Below are 21,091 nucleotides of genomic sequence, written 5' to 3'. Positions count from 1 at the left end.
AGCATATGGTCCCTCTCAGTGAAGCTTGTAATGCAAAGGTTAGAAAGCACAGGGCTTCCCTCTAGTGGGTACCAGGTAAAGATGGTCTGAAAGCTGCCATGGGGCGCCTTCAGAGGCGAAAATGTTGTGAAATGTTCAGAAATGGCAACCTTTGCTTGGTTGAGGGTTGGTCAAATAGCAGCCTGGTGAGTAGGCTGCTCACAAAAGAGCTGAGGTTAAGGCCTGCAGTCATAACTGTTGGCCAAAGGTATGTATGAATCCAGCTAAGGTGGTCATTCAAAAGGGTAAAATTACAATAATATTTAGGAATAATGAAAATTACCCCACACTATAGGGGACTAAAATTGCTTTATTAAATGTTGTAGGTAAAATGCAGACTAAACTGAGGCTGAGTAATCTTAATCTGGCTTTATATTAAAATCATAAAGCAGGTTAGTAAGATTTCCCTTAAACAAGTTAATTTAGCTGATAGGGCCACATATTAGCCCAGGGATATAGCACTTCACCACTGACCTGTCCTTGAGACACAGGAAGGGGGAGCTGTTTCTAAATGGAGGAGCCAGTCTCTCCTAAAGCATCCCTCAAGGGCAATCACTGAGCAAAGAGTGTCTGATTGATTGGCTAATTTATTAAAGGTGCAATATGTAAAACTGCATGGAGGTGAAGTCCATTTAGACTCAACAGACAAAAACTGTGGAAGAGACGTGAAATTGGATGAACGAGTCTCCATGGGACCTGTGAGGACCCTTGCTCACCGGAGCAGAAAAAAAACAAAACCTTTACCACAAAATTTTGGTTGGTTAGACCTTCATCGGGAAAAACAAATTTAAAAAATAAACATAAGTCTCATCATCATAAATTGTGTGCCTAGGCTGCTTTTTGCCAACTGTGTCTCAGCAGTTCTCACCTCTCACCTGAATACCTTTAATTTTGCATGGTGCACCTTTAACTGGAGAAAATGTATCTGTCACCTCCTCACAGTGGTCAGCCAGAGCTCTTTTCCTCTGCCAGTGAATCCCTTATATAATTATTTGGAAGCAAGATCATTTAATGGCATCCTTCCAGCGTCCACAAACCCATGATGGCATAAAAATAGGTCGTCTCCAATGCCAGTGTATTTGACCATTACAGCATGTGCTGGCAAAGTCGTTTTATCTCTGGGTGAGATCCTTTATCACAGCGGCATGTCCAAGTACAAATTATTTCAGACGATACAAGAGTGGGGTTGAGTAATTTCTCTCAACTTGACACTCAGCAGTTTGTCCTCAGATTGTGGTGAATATCAGAGTTGTGATGCTGCCCTCTGGTGATTACACTGAATATTCTGTGAGAAAAGGCTCCAATGCCTCTGGGGAGGGATTTGACAGAAAATTACATTACAGAGTAAATTAAATGATAAGGATTCTACTTACATAGGAAAAAATGTAATTACTTACAGATGATCAAGAACAAAAAAAAGCAGCTATGAGCCCTTTGTGGCAGTGGCTTTAATCTGAGTGTATGACAAAAAACTGTTTGGGGAAAGTTAACCAAGGCAATAAAAAATGAATAATGACTTTGTCTGGGATAGCAATAAAAATATCAGGCTATTTCTCATAGTTTTGGGCTGGTTATTTGGCCCACGGGCGGCCTAGAGTCTGCAGGTTTTCCCAAACAAAAGCAGCAATCGGGCAGAATGGGATGAAAATAAAAATTAAAATGAATCAATCAATCACATCAAGCAACTCTTTCTTATTAATCAACAGATTTTATTTACAGAAAACAAAAGTATGCAGGTGGACTGTTTCCATAGCATTCTGAGAGAAGGAAAACATTTCCTCCCCAGATTAATAGAAAGAATGAATTTACAAACAGTGAATTGAATACAGACTTTTCAACCAAAGACCAATCGTGACAGTTGAGAAACAAAGCCTTCATTGATCTTTTGGAGTTTGATCCTGCAGTAACCCAGCATCTCCTCGAACAGCCCCCGTCCCGTTCCCGCACCCCCGCCCGCCCACCCCCCACCCGCTGTTCACATCAACACAGAACTGACAACTCAAATGCTACCCTTATTTCCTGAAATAAATGTCACGGGGAGGAAGTAAACCACTGAATCTTGTAGCATTAGATTGTGATGACGAACAGGAAGAAGCAGAGAGTAATTAGAAGGGAGATAGCAGGAAAGATCCAAATATAGGAGACCGGATATGATAGCAAAACATATATACCTTAAAACTGAGGAAAGGTCCTGTTGCTTGCGCGCGCACACACACACATACACACATCCCTCCTTCTCGTACCCCAACATCAGTCATAAGCCTATATTAGGGTCTACACTGACAGTGGTTGCAAATGTTAATGTGACAGGCTCAGTTTCATTTTCAGTCATATTATTTTGTATTTATGTTCAAGTCAGATGTGATTCAAAAAGGAAAAGTCGGGCTATGATTGTTGATGCGTCTTGCTGGGCGTTTTTACACAGGAAGAATTCATCGACTGCCTTCAGGTGTGTCTACAATGGGCTAGCAGTTAGCTGCTTGTAATGAACAGACAGCGACACAAGAAAACAAAGTTAAAAGAAAAGTAAAAAGTATACCATACTGAGGAGAAAGAGCCGCTCTTTCCTCCCTGCCAATCCCCTTTGCCCACCCCCACCCCACCCACCACAAAAAAAAAAAAAAGTGGGACATACACATGACACCCAGTTTTTTCTAAACACGCTTGTTAAAGCCAAGGTTGGCAACAGCCTTCCGAAATCAATGGACAAAGAAAGCCAGGTGAGTAGATCTAAAACCTCTGCCCATGCATTTGAACAGTAGTGAATTAGGACAAAGACAAGTCATTTTTTTTTTCTAGTGTGCATTTAAATCACCAATTGTCAGCAGTTGTTTTTTTTTCCTTTACAATATATTCCTTAATGTTTGTTTTATAATATATATATTTTTAAGACTGTGTCCTTTAAATGCAAATGAAGTAGGAAGAGGTCTTGGCAGAACATGAGGAGTTGTGTTCACACTTGACTTCCATTTGTTTCTCCACTTGTTACGCCGCTCTACACGTCGATGTTGTTTCCAGCATAAAGCCTGGTCCATGACTTGGCTGTGGGGTACAGAAAAAGCATCAAAATAAAAGGTACATGAGTCAAGTCTTGCTTACTTGCACTGCCCTTACAGTTTCAATGGGTTCACGCTATGAAACAAAAATGAAACATAAAATACAGGTAATGAGACAACTTACTTTACTGCTCATTCATGGCTCCAAAAAAAATTATTGATAAAATGATTTATGGAGTGACAATAAGAGCAAAGACTAACACAGAGTGCCGTGACTGAATGGGCCTGCTAAAAGTGCCAGCACAATAAATGATGCCTGAGGAAGGTCGATGCACCACAGCGCTGCATAAATAAAATGTTATAGTGCAGATGGCGTGCAGGTTAAATACATCATTAATAACATGAAGCAGGAATGCGATACAATTGATAAACAGCAAACACGGGGTCATACCCATCAGGTGAGTGCGAGGAGGGCCAGGCCACCTTCAGATTAACACAGTCTTATATCAACAATCTGTAATTATGATGTATTTATTAAACTCACTTACGCTGCACCTGCCTTGTCTACTTGTATGTAAGGTTGTTCAGTTTAGCTTGGTGACAACAATAAGGGCAAGAGGCCAAGATTTTTCAGTTGAAGAAAAAGTTGCATCCTGCACTCAAAACAACATGTCTTGTGTCTGCGCTGCATCCTGCTTCACTGAGGCTCCTTTCAGTGAAGAAATTAATATCGCAGCAGCTAAAATAGATTTCTCCTGGTATGATTGTGAACCACTGGAGCCAAATGTGGAGTCTAGAAAGAGGCCCTTGCTCTCTAATACTGAGGGACTGACACCAGAACCTGATGTTGATGAACTCCTTTGCAGCTGTGATTAAAAAAAAAAACATATACCACCAAACAGCGAAATAGGTCTGCAATGCAAGGTACACTGCTCATGGCAGTTCTTTTAAAAACAGTGTTAAAGTGTTTGAGGGTGGGTTTTTCCTTTAATAACAGAAGTGCAGGTGGGAAAGAAGTTAGTAGCAAGCAAATAGGGAAGAGGTGAGACTACAACTCACCTGTCTCTATGGCTTCAGCTTCATTGGTCTTCCACTTCTCTGCAACGTCATTTGCTAGGGGATCATCAGGATTGGGCGCACTTAGTAATGCCTGGATTGATAGCAGCACTGTGCGAATCTGCAGGGCTGGAGACCATTTATCTGAAAAGCAGAATTGATTAATAAAACATAAATGGACTCATAAGAGTAATGTGACATAGGAAAGGTTGGAAAAGACCAAGAGGGGAAGAGGGAACAAAATGGTTATCCGCTTTCAACAACAGCGGCTGGGAAGAGACCGAATGGTGGCATGTAGCAGGAGGGGCATAAAGCTCCAGTCGGAGGTCATGTGTCATGTAAGAGCCCTTGATCTTTTGAGCGAAAGTAAATTGGTAAATCTTTCACTTCAATCACAGAGCAAACATCACGGGAAACAATACACAGGCTTCACTGCTACAGTACCAAGCCTGCCACCACACACCAAAGACACAGAACAGATGCAAAGTGGGAGTTGAGGCTGCCTGGGAAAAAAAACAGTTTCTGTCAACTGTTACATCAAGTTCTTAGCACAGTTGTACATTTCCTTTAAGGCAAAAGAGACTGTGAACCACAAATAGTTGGAGACCAGAGAAAATGCATCCCCATCTATGACAAAAAAAATCATTATACTAAGACACAGAATGTGATTTGTATTCATGCATCAACTGTAACCTAAACAGTGTTCACTTACCTTTCAAAATGTCTAGACATATTCTTCCCAACTTGTCTACATTGGGATGATATATTTTGGTCATAAAGCGTACTTTAGGAGCTGCCATGGGGTATTCTTCTGGGAGAAAGAGTTCAAGTTTAAATGTGCCCCCCTCAAAAGGTGAGTCCTGAGGTCCAGCAATGACCACATGGAAGTAGCGAGCGTTCGCCTCGTCCGGCTCTGCTCTGATGCCTGGCACAGGCTCTGCAACCAAACGCTGAGTTTCCTGGTGAATTAAAAAAAGAAAAAAAAGTACATCTAAGTAAAGGGGTTACAATCACAGATATTATTAATGCACTGTTGTGCTGAAAGGTATCAAACATGATGATTGAATAGCAGGAGAATGTGATCATCTCTTATCATAATGTCTAGTGCTGCCGGAAAATGTGTTAGCATTGGTTGCATCAGCGCCCAGGGCAAAATCCAGCTAATTTTCAGCAGAAAATTTTAAATTGGTAATCTAGTTATAAATTAGTTGATAATTCAGTTAATATTTTTCTAACAATAAATACAGAGCCATATATAATCAAACCCACAAATTTAATTGTGTTTTGAATTTTAAACATTACTCATGTGGTCCCCTTGAAGGCAAACTAATATTAAATAGGAAACTGTCATGGCTAAATAATAATCTATCTCAGCAAAGCTTGATGTTTTTTTATAGCAGTCACAATAAACCAGTCAGAGTGTGAATGTTTTGGGTTTTGTACAGATACATTATTTCCTGAAATAAAAAAAGGCAATTTTCTGGGTTTGCCTCTCAATTGAATGAGAAGTGAGTGTGACCAAGTACAGTAAAGCAGGAGAGCAAAAATCTAAATTGGCACAGCTGAACTATATAGCCTACCACCTTGTTCCTTACTTATCAATACTGCAAATATCAGACTTAACCAGTAGTTTTAGTGTATTTCTGTTTGTGTATAAAAGGCTTTTATTTTGAAGGGTTTCAGAGGAAGTGTTTATATTTTCCGTCTTTCTTGTTAAGTGAATTGACGTTATCACTCGGCAGAGTTAATTAGCAGCGGCAGAGTCAACGGACTTTTCTCCTGTCTCCGTTTTTTCACCTCACACCTGTAGGGCTTACCTGTGTGTTTTTTACCTGTTGCAAGGTGTGTTTTGTTTGGGATTGGACTTGTTATGGTGCTCCAAGTGTTAAAGTGGATGCAGAAAGTAAGTGCCGTTTTTTATATGGAGATATTTTATGCTAATTACTCGGCGAGGGAGCCGACATGTGAGCCATGCATGGGTGTTTACTTAGCGTTTATTTTAACCAGTAGAGGGTGTTATTCGGTTGAATTACTCATGTTTATGGTGAAATGTATGGATGTTGATTTGTTATGTATTATTGTGGTTTTTATGCACAGAGGATAATGTGTATATTTTCTCTGTTTGTGATATTAGAAGACAGTTAGATATAACATGGTTTATTGTTGTAATTTCAGAAACTGTTACAACACTGAGTGCCACAATAAAGAGCCACAGCTGTTAGATCTGCTGAAAGGAGTCCTCATCTTCTGTCATTATCCTGGTGTCCTGATAGACACAGCATCTTGTTTATTGCATAACCCTGAAAAGAACTAGCTACCAACCCTTACCTCATTTACATTGGTCCTTCGAGCCGGATGCAGCATTCAAGATGCAGTCAGAAGAAGAGTTTTACCCTGATGTGAGACCCAAACGTCTAACACGTCGACCTACTAGACTTCAAGATTTTGAGGTGGACTACGTGGGAGATCGTTCCCGAGACCCATCACAGTGGGGAACACCACCCCCTCCCTCAGAGCAGACTGTGTTTTTTCCCCAGGATGGTCCTGTTGATATGAGCCATTTTCGTTCAACCCAGTCTCCCTTTAGTGGCTTCCATGGGGATGCTGCTCATCATGAGACACCTCAGCTAGCCCCGGGTCGCCTTCAGTGGGGAAACCTAGCCTCAGAGATCCTACCTGGAGCTTCTACCTCACTCCAGTGGAGTTCCCACAGAGACCCACCTTTTTATCCAGACATCAGAACCATCCAGGAAGAGAACGCTAAGTTGCTACAATCTCAGCAGGTGTTCCAGTCTACACTAAAGGAACTCCATGAGGCCCGGAAGGAGATGAAGGAGCTAATAGGCGTAGCCCGCTCATTAAGGGAGGACATGGAACGGTCTGCTGGCTCAGCCTCAAGTCACAGCAGCTACAGACCTCTTGGAGTTACTGCTGCAACATCGCAGAGTTATCCCATTCCTATCCAGCCAAAGGAAGAAGATGAGGAGGATTGGCCTGATCCTCCGCCATGGCCTGAACCTGAGGATGACCTGCCTACGGGCATGAGTGGTCTTAACCTGGGGAAACAAGACATACAGAACACTCAACCTTCTTATGGTTCCCAGATTCCAGCTAAGTCATCCTCTAAGCCTCCCATGTTCGCCTCATTACCTCATCAGCTCACACACCCTGCCCCATATAGTGGGACTCTGCCTTACCCGCCAGCGCAGCCTTCTCAGTCACTCTCTCACCCTGCTCCTGCCTACATAGGCCCAAGACCCCCAGCACCGCCACGAGCATCACCTCCCTCGGCAGTCACCGGCGCTGCACCCTGCTCACTCCCACCTAACCAGCCTGTACAGGTTCCTGTGTCAGAACTAGTGTATAGAGGCCCCAAACCTACAATACCCAAGTTCATTCAGCCAGACCCCAGTGAGTTTGCTAGACTCCGCCTCGCCTTAGAGAACCTCCTCCCATCAGACTCCACAGAACTCTTCAAGTATCAGATTCTTGTGGATCACTTGAAGTTGGAGGAAGCTAAGCTAATAGCTGATGCTTATCTAAATTCACCTACTCCCTACACTGACACAATGAGAGCTCTGTATGACAGATTTGGTCAGCCTCATCAGCTAGCTTTAAGGAAGATAGCTAGTGTCTTAGAAGCCCCGGAAATCAAACGTGGTGACGCTGCAGCATTTCAGAGGTTCTCTCTCCAGATCCAATCCCTAGTGGGTTTGCTGAAGACCTTAGGCCCAGAGGGTGAGATTGAACTTAACTGTGGTTCCCATGTGGCTCGTCTCCTGAGCAAGCTGCCAGCAGAACAGAGAGCTGACTTCCGTCGCCATCGGTTCAAGCAGCCTGGGTCTTCACACACGCTGTATGATCTGTCAGAATGGCTCAGCTATGAGTCCTGGTGCCTGAGCTTTGACAGCCAAGTCAGTACAAGAACTAGTAAGGAAAGGCAGCCTACTCGGCCTGATACTCATCCTGGGAAACAGATGGTGACTGTTCTACACGGTCTTGGAGAGCCATCCGGGGACGTCGCCATGCCTAAGCCAAGTTCTGGGAAGAAGAAACCTACGAGCCCAGCTCCCTGTGCCTATTGTCAGAGTGCTGAACATCATTTCAGTCAGTGCAGTGCGGTTGCCAAACTCTCTAAAGAGCAGCTCAAGGAGTGGATTCAGGCTAACAAACGGTGCTGGCGCTGTGCACGGAATCATCAGGCAGCTCAGTGCACCTTAAAGAAGCCCTGCAGTATCTGTCAAGGGAAACACCTCCTAGCCCTTCATGAGGTAAACCTGAGGCCAGAGAGACGTGACAAAGATGTAGCAGGGAAAGAGGAGAGCTGCCTGACTAACTCCGCCTCTGACTCCCTCTACCTCGACCGACCTGGAGCTGGAAATCGGGTCATGTTGAAAGTCGTCCCAGTGCTTCTACACCACGAGGGACGCAGTCTTAGCACCTTTGCTCTGCTGGATGATGGATCAGAGAGATCCATGTTACTGCCAACTGCAGCCAAGTCACTGGGAATGAAAGGCATCCCAGAAGATCTTCCTCTGCGGACAGTCCGGCAAGATATCCAGGTGCTCCACGGACACAAGGTATCCTTCCATGTTTCTCCAGCTGCCAATCATAAGGTCAGTTATAAGATTGAAGGTGCCTTTACAGCTAGCCGTCTCAGTTTAGCTCAGCATACTTACCCCATAGAACAACTTCAGAAGAAGTACAAACACCTTCGTGGCCTTCCCATACCTACTCTGAAGGAGGCCCAGCCATCGCTCCTTCTCGGCTCTGATCAGGCACATCTCATAACCCCTGTGGAACCGGTCAGACTCGGGCCGCCTGGTGGCCCAGCAGCAGTCCACACCAGGTTGGGATGGACCCTTCAAGGTCCTGTCAGATCCATGGGGCGGCCAGCTCACCCTGTGCAGTGTCTCTTCACCTCCTCCCCACCACAGGTGGATGAGCTATTCCGCCATGTCGCGAGGCTCTGGCAGATAGACACTGTACATCACAGACCAGAAAAGGAAGTGACTCGGTCCAAACAGGACCAACAAGCAGTCTCATTACTGGACGCCAAGACAGTGCGCACGGAGGTTGACGGAGTTAGAAGGTATGCTACACCACTACTACGTCACGCGGCCATGCCCCCCCTGTGTGCACCTAAGGAGTCAGTCATGGCTCTATTACGGAGTACTGAGCGGCGCCTCCTGAAAGATCCTGAGAGAGCAGAGATCTATCAAGCGGAAATGCAGAAACTCATAGGAGCAGGTGCTGTGCAGGAGGTCAACCAGGAGAAACCGCCAGAGGAGTGTTGGTACATTCCACATCACCTGGTCGCCCATAACGGTAAACATCGGCTCGTTTTCAACTGCTCTCACCAGTACCTTAGGCAGACTCTGAACCAGTACCTACTTCCTGGCCCCACACTTGGAGCTTCCTTGGTGGGTGTGTTACTGAGATTCCGGGAGCATCGCATTGCTGTAAGTGGAGACATCAAGGGGATGTTTCATCAGGTCCTCCTCCTTCCAGAAGATCGTCCCCTTTTGAGGTTCCTGTGGCGTGACCTGAAGGTGGATGAGCCCCCGAGAGTATTTGAGTGGCAGGTCCTGCCCTTTGGCACAACCTGCAGCCCCTGCTGCGCGACATATGCACTGCAGCGCCATGTTGTTGATCACTGCCAGCCTGATGACATCCTGAGGTTCTCAGTTGAACAGTGCTTTTACGTCGACAACTGCCTCCAGAGTGTGCGTACACCAGATGAAGCCAAGCAGCTGGTGGATCGCCTTAGAGACCTTCTGTTCTCTGCAGGCTTTGAGATGCGACAATGGGCCTGCAATGAGCCGAGGGTTCTGGATCATTTGCCCCAGGATGCCAGATCTCAGAGCCTGGACCTGTGGTTGGCCTTAGACAGGGTCAACCCCCAGGAATCGACCCTTGGTCTCAGTTGGAACTGGGAGAGAGACTCCCTGAGCTACAAGCATAGGCCAGTGTCCTATGACACCCCTACCCTTAGGAATATCTACAGGGTCCTGGCTTCCCAGTACGACCCTTTAGGTTACCTCCTACCTTTCTCCACCAGGGCGAAGCTCATCATCCGACAACTGTGGGATAAGCAGCGAGGCTGGGATGACCCGAACTTACCTGCAGCGCTGCTTCAAGCCTGGTCCAACTGGGAGGATGAGCTCCAGTTCTTACCTCTCCTTAGCTTCCCTCGGGCATATGTGCCCCCAGACTTTGACCCTGAGGCTGTCACTCGTGAAGTGCACGTCTTCGCTGACGCTTCAGAACAGGCTTATGGAGCCGTGGCCTACCTGAGGACAGAGACCAAAGAGGGCCAGGTTCATCTTTCCTTCATCCTTGCTCGTTCCAGAGTGGCTCCTAAACGTGTGCACTCTGTTCCACGCCTGGAACTGTGTGCAGCTCTTATAGCAGCACAACTGGCAAGTCTCCTCATAAAGGAACTCACCTTGGAAGTGGCCCACACCATCTTATGGTCTGACTCTACCACCGTGCTCACTTGGCTCCATTCCCAGTCTTGTCGCTACAAGGTCTTCGTCGGGGCAAGGGTGGCAGAGATCCAGGAACTGACCGAGAACTGCACCTGGCGTTACGTGGACTCGGACCAAAATCCTGCAGATGACCTAACTAGAGGTAAAACTCTAGAAGAGCTTAAGGATCCCAACAGGTGGTCCCAGGGACCCCCCTTCCTTCTGCAAAGCCCAGACAACTGGCCAGAAAGGCCCAAGCCTGAACCTCCAGAGGATCAAGTCGAGCTCCGTAAAACTGCCTTTTGTGGAGCTACAGTCACTTCAGCTACAGGCGATGGCCCAGGTGACATGAAGTATAGTTCCTGGCAAGAACTCATGGAGGCCACTGCCAAAGAGCTCCAGGGAGCAACCTCCTCCAGTACCCCACCAACGGCTGATGAATATCAGCAAGCTGAAACCAGAGTCCTGCAGCGAGCTCAGAAAGAGTCCTTTCCTGAGGACTATAAGTTGCTTGCAGCGGGGAAATCAGTGTCGCCCTCAAGTCGCCTACTCACCTTAGCTCCTGTCCTGGACCAGACCTCTGGTTTGATAAGAGTGGGTGGTCGACTCAGACGGTTGGAAGACCTAGACTTATCTCTACATCCTGTTGTCCTTGATGCAGCTCATCCAGTTGTCCATCTTCTCATCCAGAAGTTCGACAGTGATATGCATCATCCTGGCCCTGAGCGAGTTTTCGATGAGTTGCGGAGGTCGTACTGGATCATCCGTGGGCGAGAGGCCGTCCGAAAGCATCAACGGGCTTGTGCAGAATGTCAACGTTGGAGGGGTCAGCCTTCTATTCCCAAGATGTCTGATCTTCCTGCTGCTCGCCTCAGACTGCACAAACCAGCTTTTTACTCCACTGGCGTGGATTGTTTTGGGCCTATGATGGTGAAGATAGGCAGACGCCAGGAGAAACGCTGGGGTATCATCTTTAAGTGCTTAACTACCAGAGCAGTACATTTGGACCTTCTCCGGAATATGGACTCCGACGCCTACTTGATGGCTTTGAGGCGGTTTGTCGCCAGAAGAGGGACTCCTGCGGAACTGTGGTCAGACCAAGGAACTAATTTCAAGGGAGCTGAACGGGAACTCAGAGAAGCCTTTGAGAGTATGGTCCCAGTGTTGCAGCAACAGCTCGCCCGTCAGAAGATCAAGTTCCACTTCAACCCTCCTGCTGCTCCCCATTTTGGTGGAGTGTGGGAACGGGAAGTCCGGTCTGTTAAGTCAGCACTCTACACATGTGTTGGATCTCAACCAGTCCCTGAAGAGGTGCTCCTCACTGTGCTTCTTGAAGTTGAGGCCATCCTCAACTCGAAGCCATTGGGCTTTGTATCGGCTGACATCGCAGACATTGACCCTGTGACACCAAACAGTTTGCTGATGGGGCGGCCCGATGGTTCACTCCCTCAAGTAGTGTACCCAGAGACTGAGATCTTGAGCCGCAGGCGCTGGCGACATTCACAGATCCTAGCGGATCAGTTCTGGTCTAGGTTCATAAGGGAATACCTACCTGGTCTACAGACAAGACAGAAATGGCAGTCCTCTCCCCCCGACCTGCAAGACAAAGCAGTCATCATGTTGGTGGAGCCACAGCTACCACGGGCCCAGTGGCCAGTAGGGCGTGTGGTCAAGGTCCATCGCAGTGATGATGGGTGCATCAGATCAGCTGATGTCAACATTAAGGGACACATCTTCACACGGCCTGTAGCCCGGTTGGTAATGTTACCAGCTCTTCCATCTGGTGAGGAAGATCCTCCTCCAAGTTCGAGACTCTCTAAGACTGTTTGAGCCTTTTATTTGATTCAAATGTGCTATGCACATTTGGGGGCGGCTGTATAAAAGGCTTTTATTTTGAAGGGTTTCAGAGGAAGTGTTTATATTTTCCGTCTTTCTTGTTAAGTGAATTGACGTTATCACTCGGCAGAGTTAATTAGCAGCGGCAGAGTCAACGGACTTTTCTCCTGTCTCCGTTTTTTCACCTCACACCTGTAGGGCTTACCTGTGTGTTTTTTACCTGTTGCAAGGTGTGTTTTGTTTGGGATTGGACTTGTTATGGTGCTCCAAGTGTTAAAGTGGATGCAGAAAGTAAGTGCCGTTTTTTATATGGAGATATTTTATGCTAATTACTCGGCGAGGGAGCCGACATGTGAGCCATGCATGGGTGTTTACTTAGCGTTTATTTTAACCAGTAGAGGGTGTTATTCGGTTGAATTACTCATGTTTATGGTGAAATGTATGGATGTTGATTTGTTATGTATTATTGTGGTTTTTATGCACAGAGGATAATGTGTATATTTTCTCTGTTTGTGATATTAGAAGACAGTTAGATATAACATGGTTTATTGTTGTAATTTCAGAAACTGTTACAACACTGAGTGCCACAATAAAGAGCCACAGCTGTTAGATCTGCTGAAAGGAGTCCTCATCTTCTGTCATTATCCTGGTGTCCTGATAGACACAGCATCTTGTTTATTGCATAACCCTGAAAAGAACTAGCTACCAACCCTTACCTCATTTACAGTTTGGCTGTGTGTGGAAATGGTTACAATCTTACTGTTACAGGCAAACTGGATTGCCTGATATAGACTCCTTTATGACTTAATATAGCATTTTGTACTTCTATCTACAAAACAAACAGACAACATCAAATTTCAATATGAAACACACTCTGCACATCACCCTGGACAAAAATACTGCTGCTACTAAATTGTTGTCTAGTACCACTGACTGAAATGAAGGAATCAGCGCCACAAGAGGAAAAGACAGTCTGGGAGAGCAGAGGCAATGTTTTAGTAGATACTCTCCTACAAAATCAAGACTGTTTTATTTCGACATCCTCAATTTTCCTCTCTGAAAAAAAAGGTGATCTGATCATTTCATTCCCGAGGTAAAGTCGTCAAGTTGAATCAGGATACAGAATCAGGATATCAGTCTTATCCAAAATTTTCATTTGATGTCCTATTGACTTAATTGTAACATGATTATTAATTTTATGGGGAAAAAAAATACAAGTGCCCTGGCCTACGCCTTTGGGCTGCAAACTGTTGTGAGTCATTATTATGCTAACAATAGAGACTGGTTGCCAGGAGGTGGACTGTAGTCTGCCTGGCTTTTATCCTTTTCCATAGAGGGGAGGGTGGCTTTAAACTGCAATAGTGGGGCAAAGCTGAATATCTGAAAACTCTCTCCGCAGTACGTAACTGGCTTTTAGAGGTGACACCGGGCCAGTCCCCACACCACAGGAGACTATTACTCCTCATCAACCACTGCAGTAACATTACTTCCAGATCATGGTGACAGCCAAGTGACCTACAGAAACACACACCTTCGCGTTGACAGAGGAGCAGGTATCTGATACGGCCCACGGTACGCATGGGGCAGACTTGAGTGACACACCTGAGAGACGCCGTGTACGAGAAAGCTGCAGACTGGCCCACTGCTGTGCAAGCAATTTGAGAACTGCGTTTTCCCTCCCAACTCTTGTCATCTCAGCAGCGATAAACTACTATAACAGAGCTGATACCGTGGCTATAACGCTGGGATTTGATGCAGATTGTTATTTTTTTTTTTATTATCATTATTAATCTATTTCAGCCTTTCCTTGTGCATGTGTAAATGTACCACAATCCAACAGCACTGCAATTGCATTGAGACGACAGGCCCTATTACCGTTATTATGGACATAACAATAAGGCATATTCCGTCACAAATAAAAACAGCTTTATTGATTGTGTACGTAAGAAAAAAACAGACTCATCAAAAATCATGGGCTTACAGCCGCCACAGTTGTTTTTCCAGTTGCTTTTTTTTCCTGGAATGCAAGTGGAGCGAAATTCCTGAAATGTTTCAGATAACCCACAGACAAAACCATGCAGTGAAAACACAGACGGCAGAGGGGCTCCAGATCCCAGTTGCATGCTCAGAGGGCTCAGGGCTACGTCCACTGAGAACTGTTCCCAGCACTCCCACCTTTTCCCACCAACTACGCTCTGTCTGCTCTGTGGTCTGTTCCCTCAACCACCTGTGAGCCTCCGCCGTCACTTTTAGACTGCATCCATGTAAAGATTTGCATGATAAAACTCAACACAGGGTAGGCCAACTCAGCTGTAACAGCAATCACATGGGAAATTATTCACAGTGCTCACTAGCAAGGGTCTTATCTACAAATATATACACATAGTCATACGCCATTAATATAGCTCCCAAAAGAAAACAGTGCAATGTGGCTTTCAATTAAGTATTTTCCAAGGAAAGGGTTGTCTTTTATGACTGATGTCTGCAGGGCCCGAGCACATTAAAGAGGAATTAAAACAGACAATAACACAATGCAATCAGGTGGAAGTGTCTGCATGTTGTTAGGTGCAAAACATCCCAGTTGCTCTAAACTAATGCATCTATCTTTAAAATAAAAGCAGCTATAATGGATTTACATAGTTTCCTTTGAAGGCTGTAGACACAGGCAATGGTTAAGTCTTTTACTCCTGTGGATATACTTTTTTTTCTCTAACTATTTAAGAGAGACAGATACCTTTAACTCATGATACTATGCTTTGGTATTTGGGTGGTGAAGACAATATTGGTATTTTTCTATTAACTAAACACAGATTAGCGAGAAAATGTGATGATTTTCAGCAATTATAAAGCAAAGGGCGGACAGCTGCCAGGCGCCACTATCCGGGAGTGAATCCCATCATTTCAAGCCAGTGGATGGATGCAACTATTTGCTATCATCATCATCGTCAGCATGGTTAGCCTGCTAAGCCAGCTGCCAGTCCCACTTGTGTGGCTAGCTGGCTAATGTTACTTGCTACGGATGGCCCACAAAGCCAAGGCCTTGCGGCAAAGTCTGCACTTATACTGTGCGCTGGCCAAGTAGCAAGCCTTTCATCATTTTTGCTTTGCTAGGCGCTAACATTTGCTTGGTAACCAGGTGCTCACTTAGACAAAAGTAGAGTATATTGAAATGTAAACATATCGACTGAAAAGGCTATAGGGGTAAACGGTGTTGATCCTGTAGAGGCTTACTGAAAAGTACAATACTAAGGAGGGAGTAGCCGGGCTAGCAGGCTAGCTAACGTTAGCCCGCTAGCTGTAGAGTGATGCTGTTTTCATCAGTCAGTTCCAACCGGGCTGTCAGGCTAGCACAGTTAGCTAGCCACTCCGAGAGCCTCCGATCTGATTAGGGGCAGCAAGAAATAACCAAAACTGTGCTTGACGGATGCGTTTGGAAAAGATTACCCCGGCACACGCCACATTTCTCCGCCATCTTTACAAAGCGTTGATGTATTTTTAACCCACCCTTTTTCGGTGTAGCTAGGAGCGGACGAAACGGAAGTAACTTTAGCAAGCGCAAAACTAGCAAGCAGGCTATCAGCAGACAAAACTGCTAACAGGGCGCACCAGCTTGGCATTTGTAGTTCACGCTGTATATAATAATAATAATAAAAAATTATGTATGCTGATGTGTTAAGTGTGTAATGATTACCTTAAGGATCCTGCGGGGCAGTCCTGCCATCTTGTCTTAAATGCGGGCTTTAGCTGTGACTCTCAATGCTTCTTCTCTTTCGTTGGCATTGACAGCACAGAGGCTACGTCTTCCGTTTTTTTGCGTCATGACACTAGATGGAAGGACCGGAATGTAGCTGATAGGTTAAAACCAAAACCCTGGCCCGACTGGGAAAATGCACAGGCACTTGACTCAGAAATTAAATTAATATGCAAATGTATGTTTAAGTAAAAAAAATAATGAGAATAAAGTAGCATTTCCCACGCGTCTACCCAATTCAATTGTATGCTATTCTAGTTTTATTCTACACTACTTTAATAACAGGCCTGTCTCACAATGAATCTGACACTTTGAAGGATTTATTTATTGTGTGTGTGTGTGTGTGTGTGTGTGTGTGTGTGTGTGTGTGTGTGTGTGTGAGAGAGAGAGAGAGAGAGAGAGAGAGAGAGAGAGATTGTGTGAAGGTGTGTGTGGACAGCATTCAATCCTTATGTTATTTGGTATTGTATAACAGTCTGTTATTGCAGTACATCAGAGAACAATGAAGAGTGCACTGTGGCCTTCAGGAATTTATGGGTTAGCTGCAAGAGTAATACACTTTCTTGGCTATTGACGTAATAACATGGGAGAGTATCTGTCTTTTTCTTATTTCTGAAACCTGCTTTCATCCTGTTGATATAAATTGAACAGTTAATTTAGTCTACAACTTGAAGAAGGGGACATTCCGTTCCATATCCGCCCATTTCAGACAAAACATGAGACAAATTGGAAATCATGCCTCTACAGGCCAATAAGCTTCCAAGGCTGCATGTCCTGCAGTTCACGCTGAATGGAGGCTGTGGTGTGGAGAGGGATTTTTGAGCTCCTCCTCTTGACATAACTCCATGGACAAAAGCATCGTCCCATTGGGTATTAGGCTTGTTAGGTGGACATCAACAGCACTGCACTGTGAAGTCACAGGAACTTAACGAAAAGGTTGACCAGGGAGAAGAAGACAAGCTGACTACAGGCATGCAGTATCTGCACCGACAAAGCCAAACAGGTAGGTTTAAGTTTTTTTTTTTGGAGGGTGAAGTCCTTGAGCATGGCTTGTAGGTAGCATCCAAGAGGGAATAAGAAATTGGTGTGTGATTTTTACCTGTCTTTTCACTAGTAACCTTTTCATCAGCAGAAAGCAGAGAATCTTGAGAATCTTGTGGTATCATCATGTGATAATGCCACAATATCTCCTCTGTCTGATCTATTTCTATTCACATCCATCTCAGTGTTCTGCCTCATTGATTTTGAGTTTGATTTTGCATTTGTTTGTCACACTCTGGAAAATAATGCTCATCAGTAAGGAGATGTAATGCACCATGCATCATTTGACGAATGTCCTTTGCTAACTTTAACCCAAAGGTGAGTCAGGGACTATGAAACTATTCTGTTGCCAGCTCCTCATCTACTAACCATGACACAGCTGTCATGCTCCTTTGACAAATCACTAACTGAGTTAAACATCAAATACCTATCATTATTGTTTTGTAAAATATGTATATTACAGGCAGCGGGGGAAAACAACTAGGTGTAAAATTCAAGCCTATAATTACTGCTCATTTATATTTCCTTTACAGGTGTAAGACTTCCCATCATTTAGTCATGATCACAGAAGCTCCTCAGAACAGTCACTTGCACCTTAGTGGGGTTTTAGAGCCACCTACTTCTCAGAGTATATCTTAAATTAAAAAAAAAAAAAAAAAAAAAAGTTGTCAATTTAGTATCCTTTACTATTTCAGTTTAAAACACACAATGTTATATGACTTTTCTAAGAGAATTTGCACATATTTTAATTATGCTTTACAAGAATTTAAACAAATAACACCATTTGGAACTTATGAAAAGGTATTTCTGTTATTAACAGTGTAATTAGTCTAACTCATTACAAAGGCTAGCTCATGCTCCCATAGTTATAATGTTTCATGTACACATTGCTGTGGTATATTTTAGATTCTCCTCTGATATGAACTCAGTTCCTAACTGCTCTTGACTGCCATGCCCTACCGCACCAACCTTTCAAAATTTTCCATTGTGTGCACACACAGGAACAGATGAACCAGCGCCTAATCGAGTCCATTCTCTCAGTGCACAGAGAGAACAGACAATATCAGCTGAATTAGAGGGGCTGTTGCTTCCACTGAGTGTTTGATTTGAGTGGCGGGATCTATCCCGACAGGGCTCAGCCAGATTTCCTCATCCACTTGTGGTGTATCAGCCAGCCTATAACACAGTGGCATTATGTATTAATCTTAGTCTGATACACACAAGACTCAATCAAACTGGTGTATCTCGCTTTGATGAAGATGGATTTTTTTGTTCTTTGCAGCAAATTAATACAATAAAAAAAAAAAAAAATCCAGCTGATTTATACTCAGTCTTTCAGTTTGCTGTGTCATCTGTAAGTGTAATTTCTTAATGTGTGTGTGTGTGTGTGTGTGTGTGTGTGTGTGTGTGTGTGTGTGTGTGTGTGTGTGTTATCTTCCTGGTGAGGCAGCCCAGTGGAGCAGATCCTGCTACCTGGTGTGTTTATTCGGCATGATTACCTACTTTGGATCAGTTATGCCCCTCAACATCCCCCCAGTAACGACAGGTCTCCGCTCTGCTTTCTCTGCCACACGAACCAACAGCATCGTGGGAGGCAACCAGAAAATAGTGACCTTCAACAGGCTCTTGGTCAACATGGGAGGGGATTTCAACCCAGACACTGGTCACTTTCGCTGCCGCATCCCTGGTGCCTACTATTTCTCCTACTCCGTGGGGAAGTTTCCAAAGAAAATGCTCTCTGTCATACTGGTAAAGAATGGGGAGGAGGTGCATGCCATAGCATATGATGACTACCGCAAGAAAGGAAGAAAAGTTCAAAGCCAAAGCATAATGATCAGTTTGAAGGCAATGGACACGGTGTGGCTGCTTTTGCAGGACAGTCCACAGTATGCTCTGTACAGCAACGCCGGCCCTTATATCACCTTCTCTGGTTACCTTGTCTATCCTGAAATTTCCACAACCAGCTATATCAGCAACCACCTGTCCCTACCAGGGCTGTCGTACCTGAACTGTCCCCCTCAGGCTGATCAACAATACAGCTGGGTGAGCAGTCAGACTTCAGAGCAGCCGCGGTCCGCCTTCTCAGTGGCACGGACATCCACAGCCCTGGGACAGAGCGGCAGGCAGCAGGAAAAGCAGCCGCTGACCTTTGATGTGGAGTATGTGAACATCGGGGGCCACTTCAACAAAAGCTCAGGGGTGTTCACCTGCCACTTCCCCGGGGCGTACTACTTTGCCTTCACTGTGGGGAAGCACCCTCGCAAGGCTGTGTCTGTGAAGCTGATGACTGGGCACGGCGAGGTGCAGGCCATGGTGTTTGATGAGGATACGTCGAAGCGGCGGGAGATGCAGAGTCAGAGCCTGCTGCTGTCTCTGCACCAGGGGGACAGTGTGTGGCTGTACAGTCAGCAGGATGAGCGCTATGCTGTGTATAGCAATCAGGGAAGATACACCACTTTTTCTGGTTTCCTGGTGTACCCTGAAGCAGAGCCACCCACCGCTTCCACAACCCAGGACTGAACTCATTTCTTATTGCTGAACCCTCCATTGTGCCATGTTTGGAAAAAAAAAAAAAAAAAAAAAAAAATAGAATAAATCCAACATTGTTTGCTTTGTTAGTCTTGAGGTCTTTGTTAGTGTTGTAATCAGTAGGTTCTGTCCTTGAATTTGTGGTCACTACACTACAGTTGCAATCACTCCTCTCCATACTTTTGGATTCCTCAAATGTAAAATGTATGTTGCCAAATTACTCCACAAGATGGCGCTGTGACATAATTATTGGCATTTTTCTTAGTCTGTAAGGGCCACCAATTCCCACCCAAAAAGTACAATTTTCCAAAAGAAAATTGTACTTTTAACAAAGTGGAATATTTGTGTCTATAAATCAAAGCTATTGAGTGATTAAATTGTTTTGCCTGACAGATACATTTCCTTTATCTTTAGAATTTGGATTCAATAATCAAATAATCTATTATCACACTTTGTTAGAATGACACTGAGGCATGTATGGCATGTAAATAATATATAATTTACCTATATATTGTCAGTTGTGAGAACATGAGATTTACAGGTATGTCATGCTCATGTGGATTGTGTTTTATGTTACATGTATGAAACCTTTATATTGTGGATTATAGTTGTCTTGATGTTGACTGTAATTTCAGAGTAGTCTAAATAAAGTAATACACTTTTGAACGAATGAAAATATTCTTAGGTATTAAAATCAGGGCATCTGGTCTGTTTCTTTTGTCTTTTTAGTCCAATTATACACCACATTGTGTGCAACAAAAATCTTTTAAGTGGTCTTTTTTTTAACTGAGGGTGTATTCATCACTCAGACATATAAAGTCACTATGCTGTGAAGAGTGGTTGCCTTCAAACAGACAAATAATGAATAAATTCCCACACATTTCCTATTAATAAGACTACTACTTTATGCTACTCCTTTTATAATAACCACCATGCTTACTTTGAATTGGTTTCAGTTTCAGTTCATACATTTCAGATTAATTATGATGGGGTTTCAATATTTTTGATACGATGAATGCTATGAAAATAATATTTCCCAAATCGCAGCCATTTCATTTGTCCTGGTGTTGAGAACTCCACCATATCAAGTGCGGTGTCTCTACAATGAGACAAATTTGGTTTGACTGAACCAGATAGAAAACAGAGAAACTGATGAACCAGGAAAAAAAATCATTGATAGAATAAACAGAAACAATATTGGCCACTGAGTCAATACATGTATAATGCCTTACTGTTAACATTTCACTGTTGTTGAAGTCAGGCAACATAAGAGGCAGTTTGTGCAGGAGTTTAACATTACAAGTCTACATGTCAGGCCATTCTTGAACCTAATGCCTTATGTAATCCAATATAAATAGAGGCTGCAGTTGGAC

At 44.3% G+C, this 21,091-nt stretch overlaps 2 protein-coding genes across 2 annotated transcripts; one reads left to right on the top strand and one right to left on the bottom strand.

Moving 5' to 3' along the window:
- Nucleotides 1-1,727: 1,727 nt before the first annotated feature.
- ube2na (ubiquitin-conjugating enzyme E2Na) lies at nt 1,728-16,237 on the bottom strand. Its single transcript, XM_030052953.1, has 4 exons — nt 16,089-16,237; nt 4,804-5,050; nt 4,095-4,235; nt 1,728-3,081 (listed from the first exon to the last, which is right to left on the bottom strand). Exons 1-4 carry the CDS (start codon nt 16,116-16,118, stop codon nt 3,035-3,037), a joined length of 465 nt encoding a protein of 154 aa, XP_029908813.1. The 5' UTR covers nt 16,119-16,237; the 3' UTR covers nt 1,728-3,034.
- A 769-nt stretch (nt 16,238-17,006) lies between these two features.
- On the top strand, nt 17,007-19,808 carry c1qtnf13 (C1q and TNF related 13). The gene is made up of 2 exons (XM_030052936.1): nt 17,007-17,151; nt 18,640-19,808. Exons 1-2 carry the CDS (start codon nt 17,121-17,123, stop codon nt 19,707-19,709), a joined length of 1,101 nt encoding a protein of 366 aa, XP_029908796.1. The 5' UTR covers nt 17,007-17,120; the 3' UTR covers nt 19,710-19,808.
- Nucleotides 19,809-21,091: the final 1,283 nt, after the last annotated feature.

This window comes from Myripristis murdjan, chromosome 6 (assembly GCF_902150065.1).
Source record: "Myripristis murdjan chromosome 6, fMyrMur1.1, whole genome shotgun sequence".
NCBI classification, from domain to species: domain Eukaryota; kingdom Metazoa; phylum Chordata; class Actinopteri; order Holocentriformes; family Holocentridae; genus Myripristis; species Myripristis murdjan.
Note: the sequence above shows the minus strand (reverse complement) of the source record. Positions and strands in the feature narration are given on the sequence as shown.

What these genes read in the sequence shown, in the direction of transcription:
- c1qtnf13 (XM_030052936.1), top strand. Translation starts at nt 17,121, where the DNA reads ATGCAGTATCTGCACCGACAAAGCCAAACAG. An exon ending in GCACCGACAAAGCCAAACAG is followed by an intron (nt 17,152 to 18,639) that starts GTAGGTTTAAGT and finishes CTGGTGAGGCAG; the next exon opens with CCCAGTGGAGCAGATCCTGC.
- ube2na (XM_030052953.1), bottom strand. Translation starts at nt 16,118, where the DNA reads ATGGCAGGACTGCCCCGCAGGATCCTTAAG. An exon ending in TGCCCCGCAGGATCCTTAAG is followed by an intron (nt 5,051 to 16,088) that starts GTAATCATTACA and finishes TTAATTCACCAG; the next exon opens with GAAACTCAGCGTTTGGTTGC. An exon ending in AGCTGAAGCCATAGAGACAG is followed by an intron (nt 3,082 to 4,094) that starts GTGAGTTGTAGT and finishes TGTACCCCACAG; the next exon opens with CCAAGTCATGGACCAGGCTT.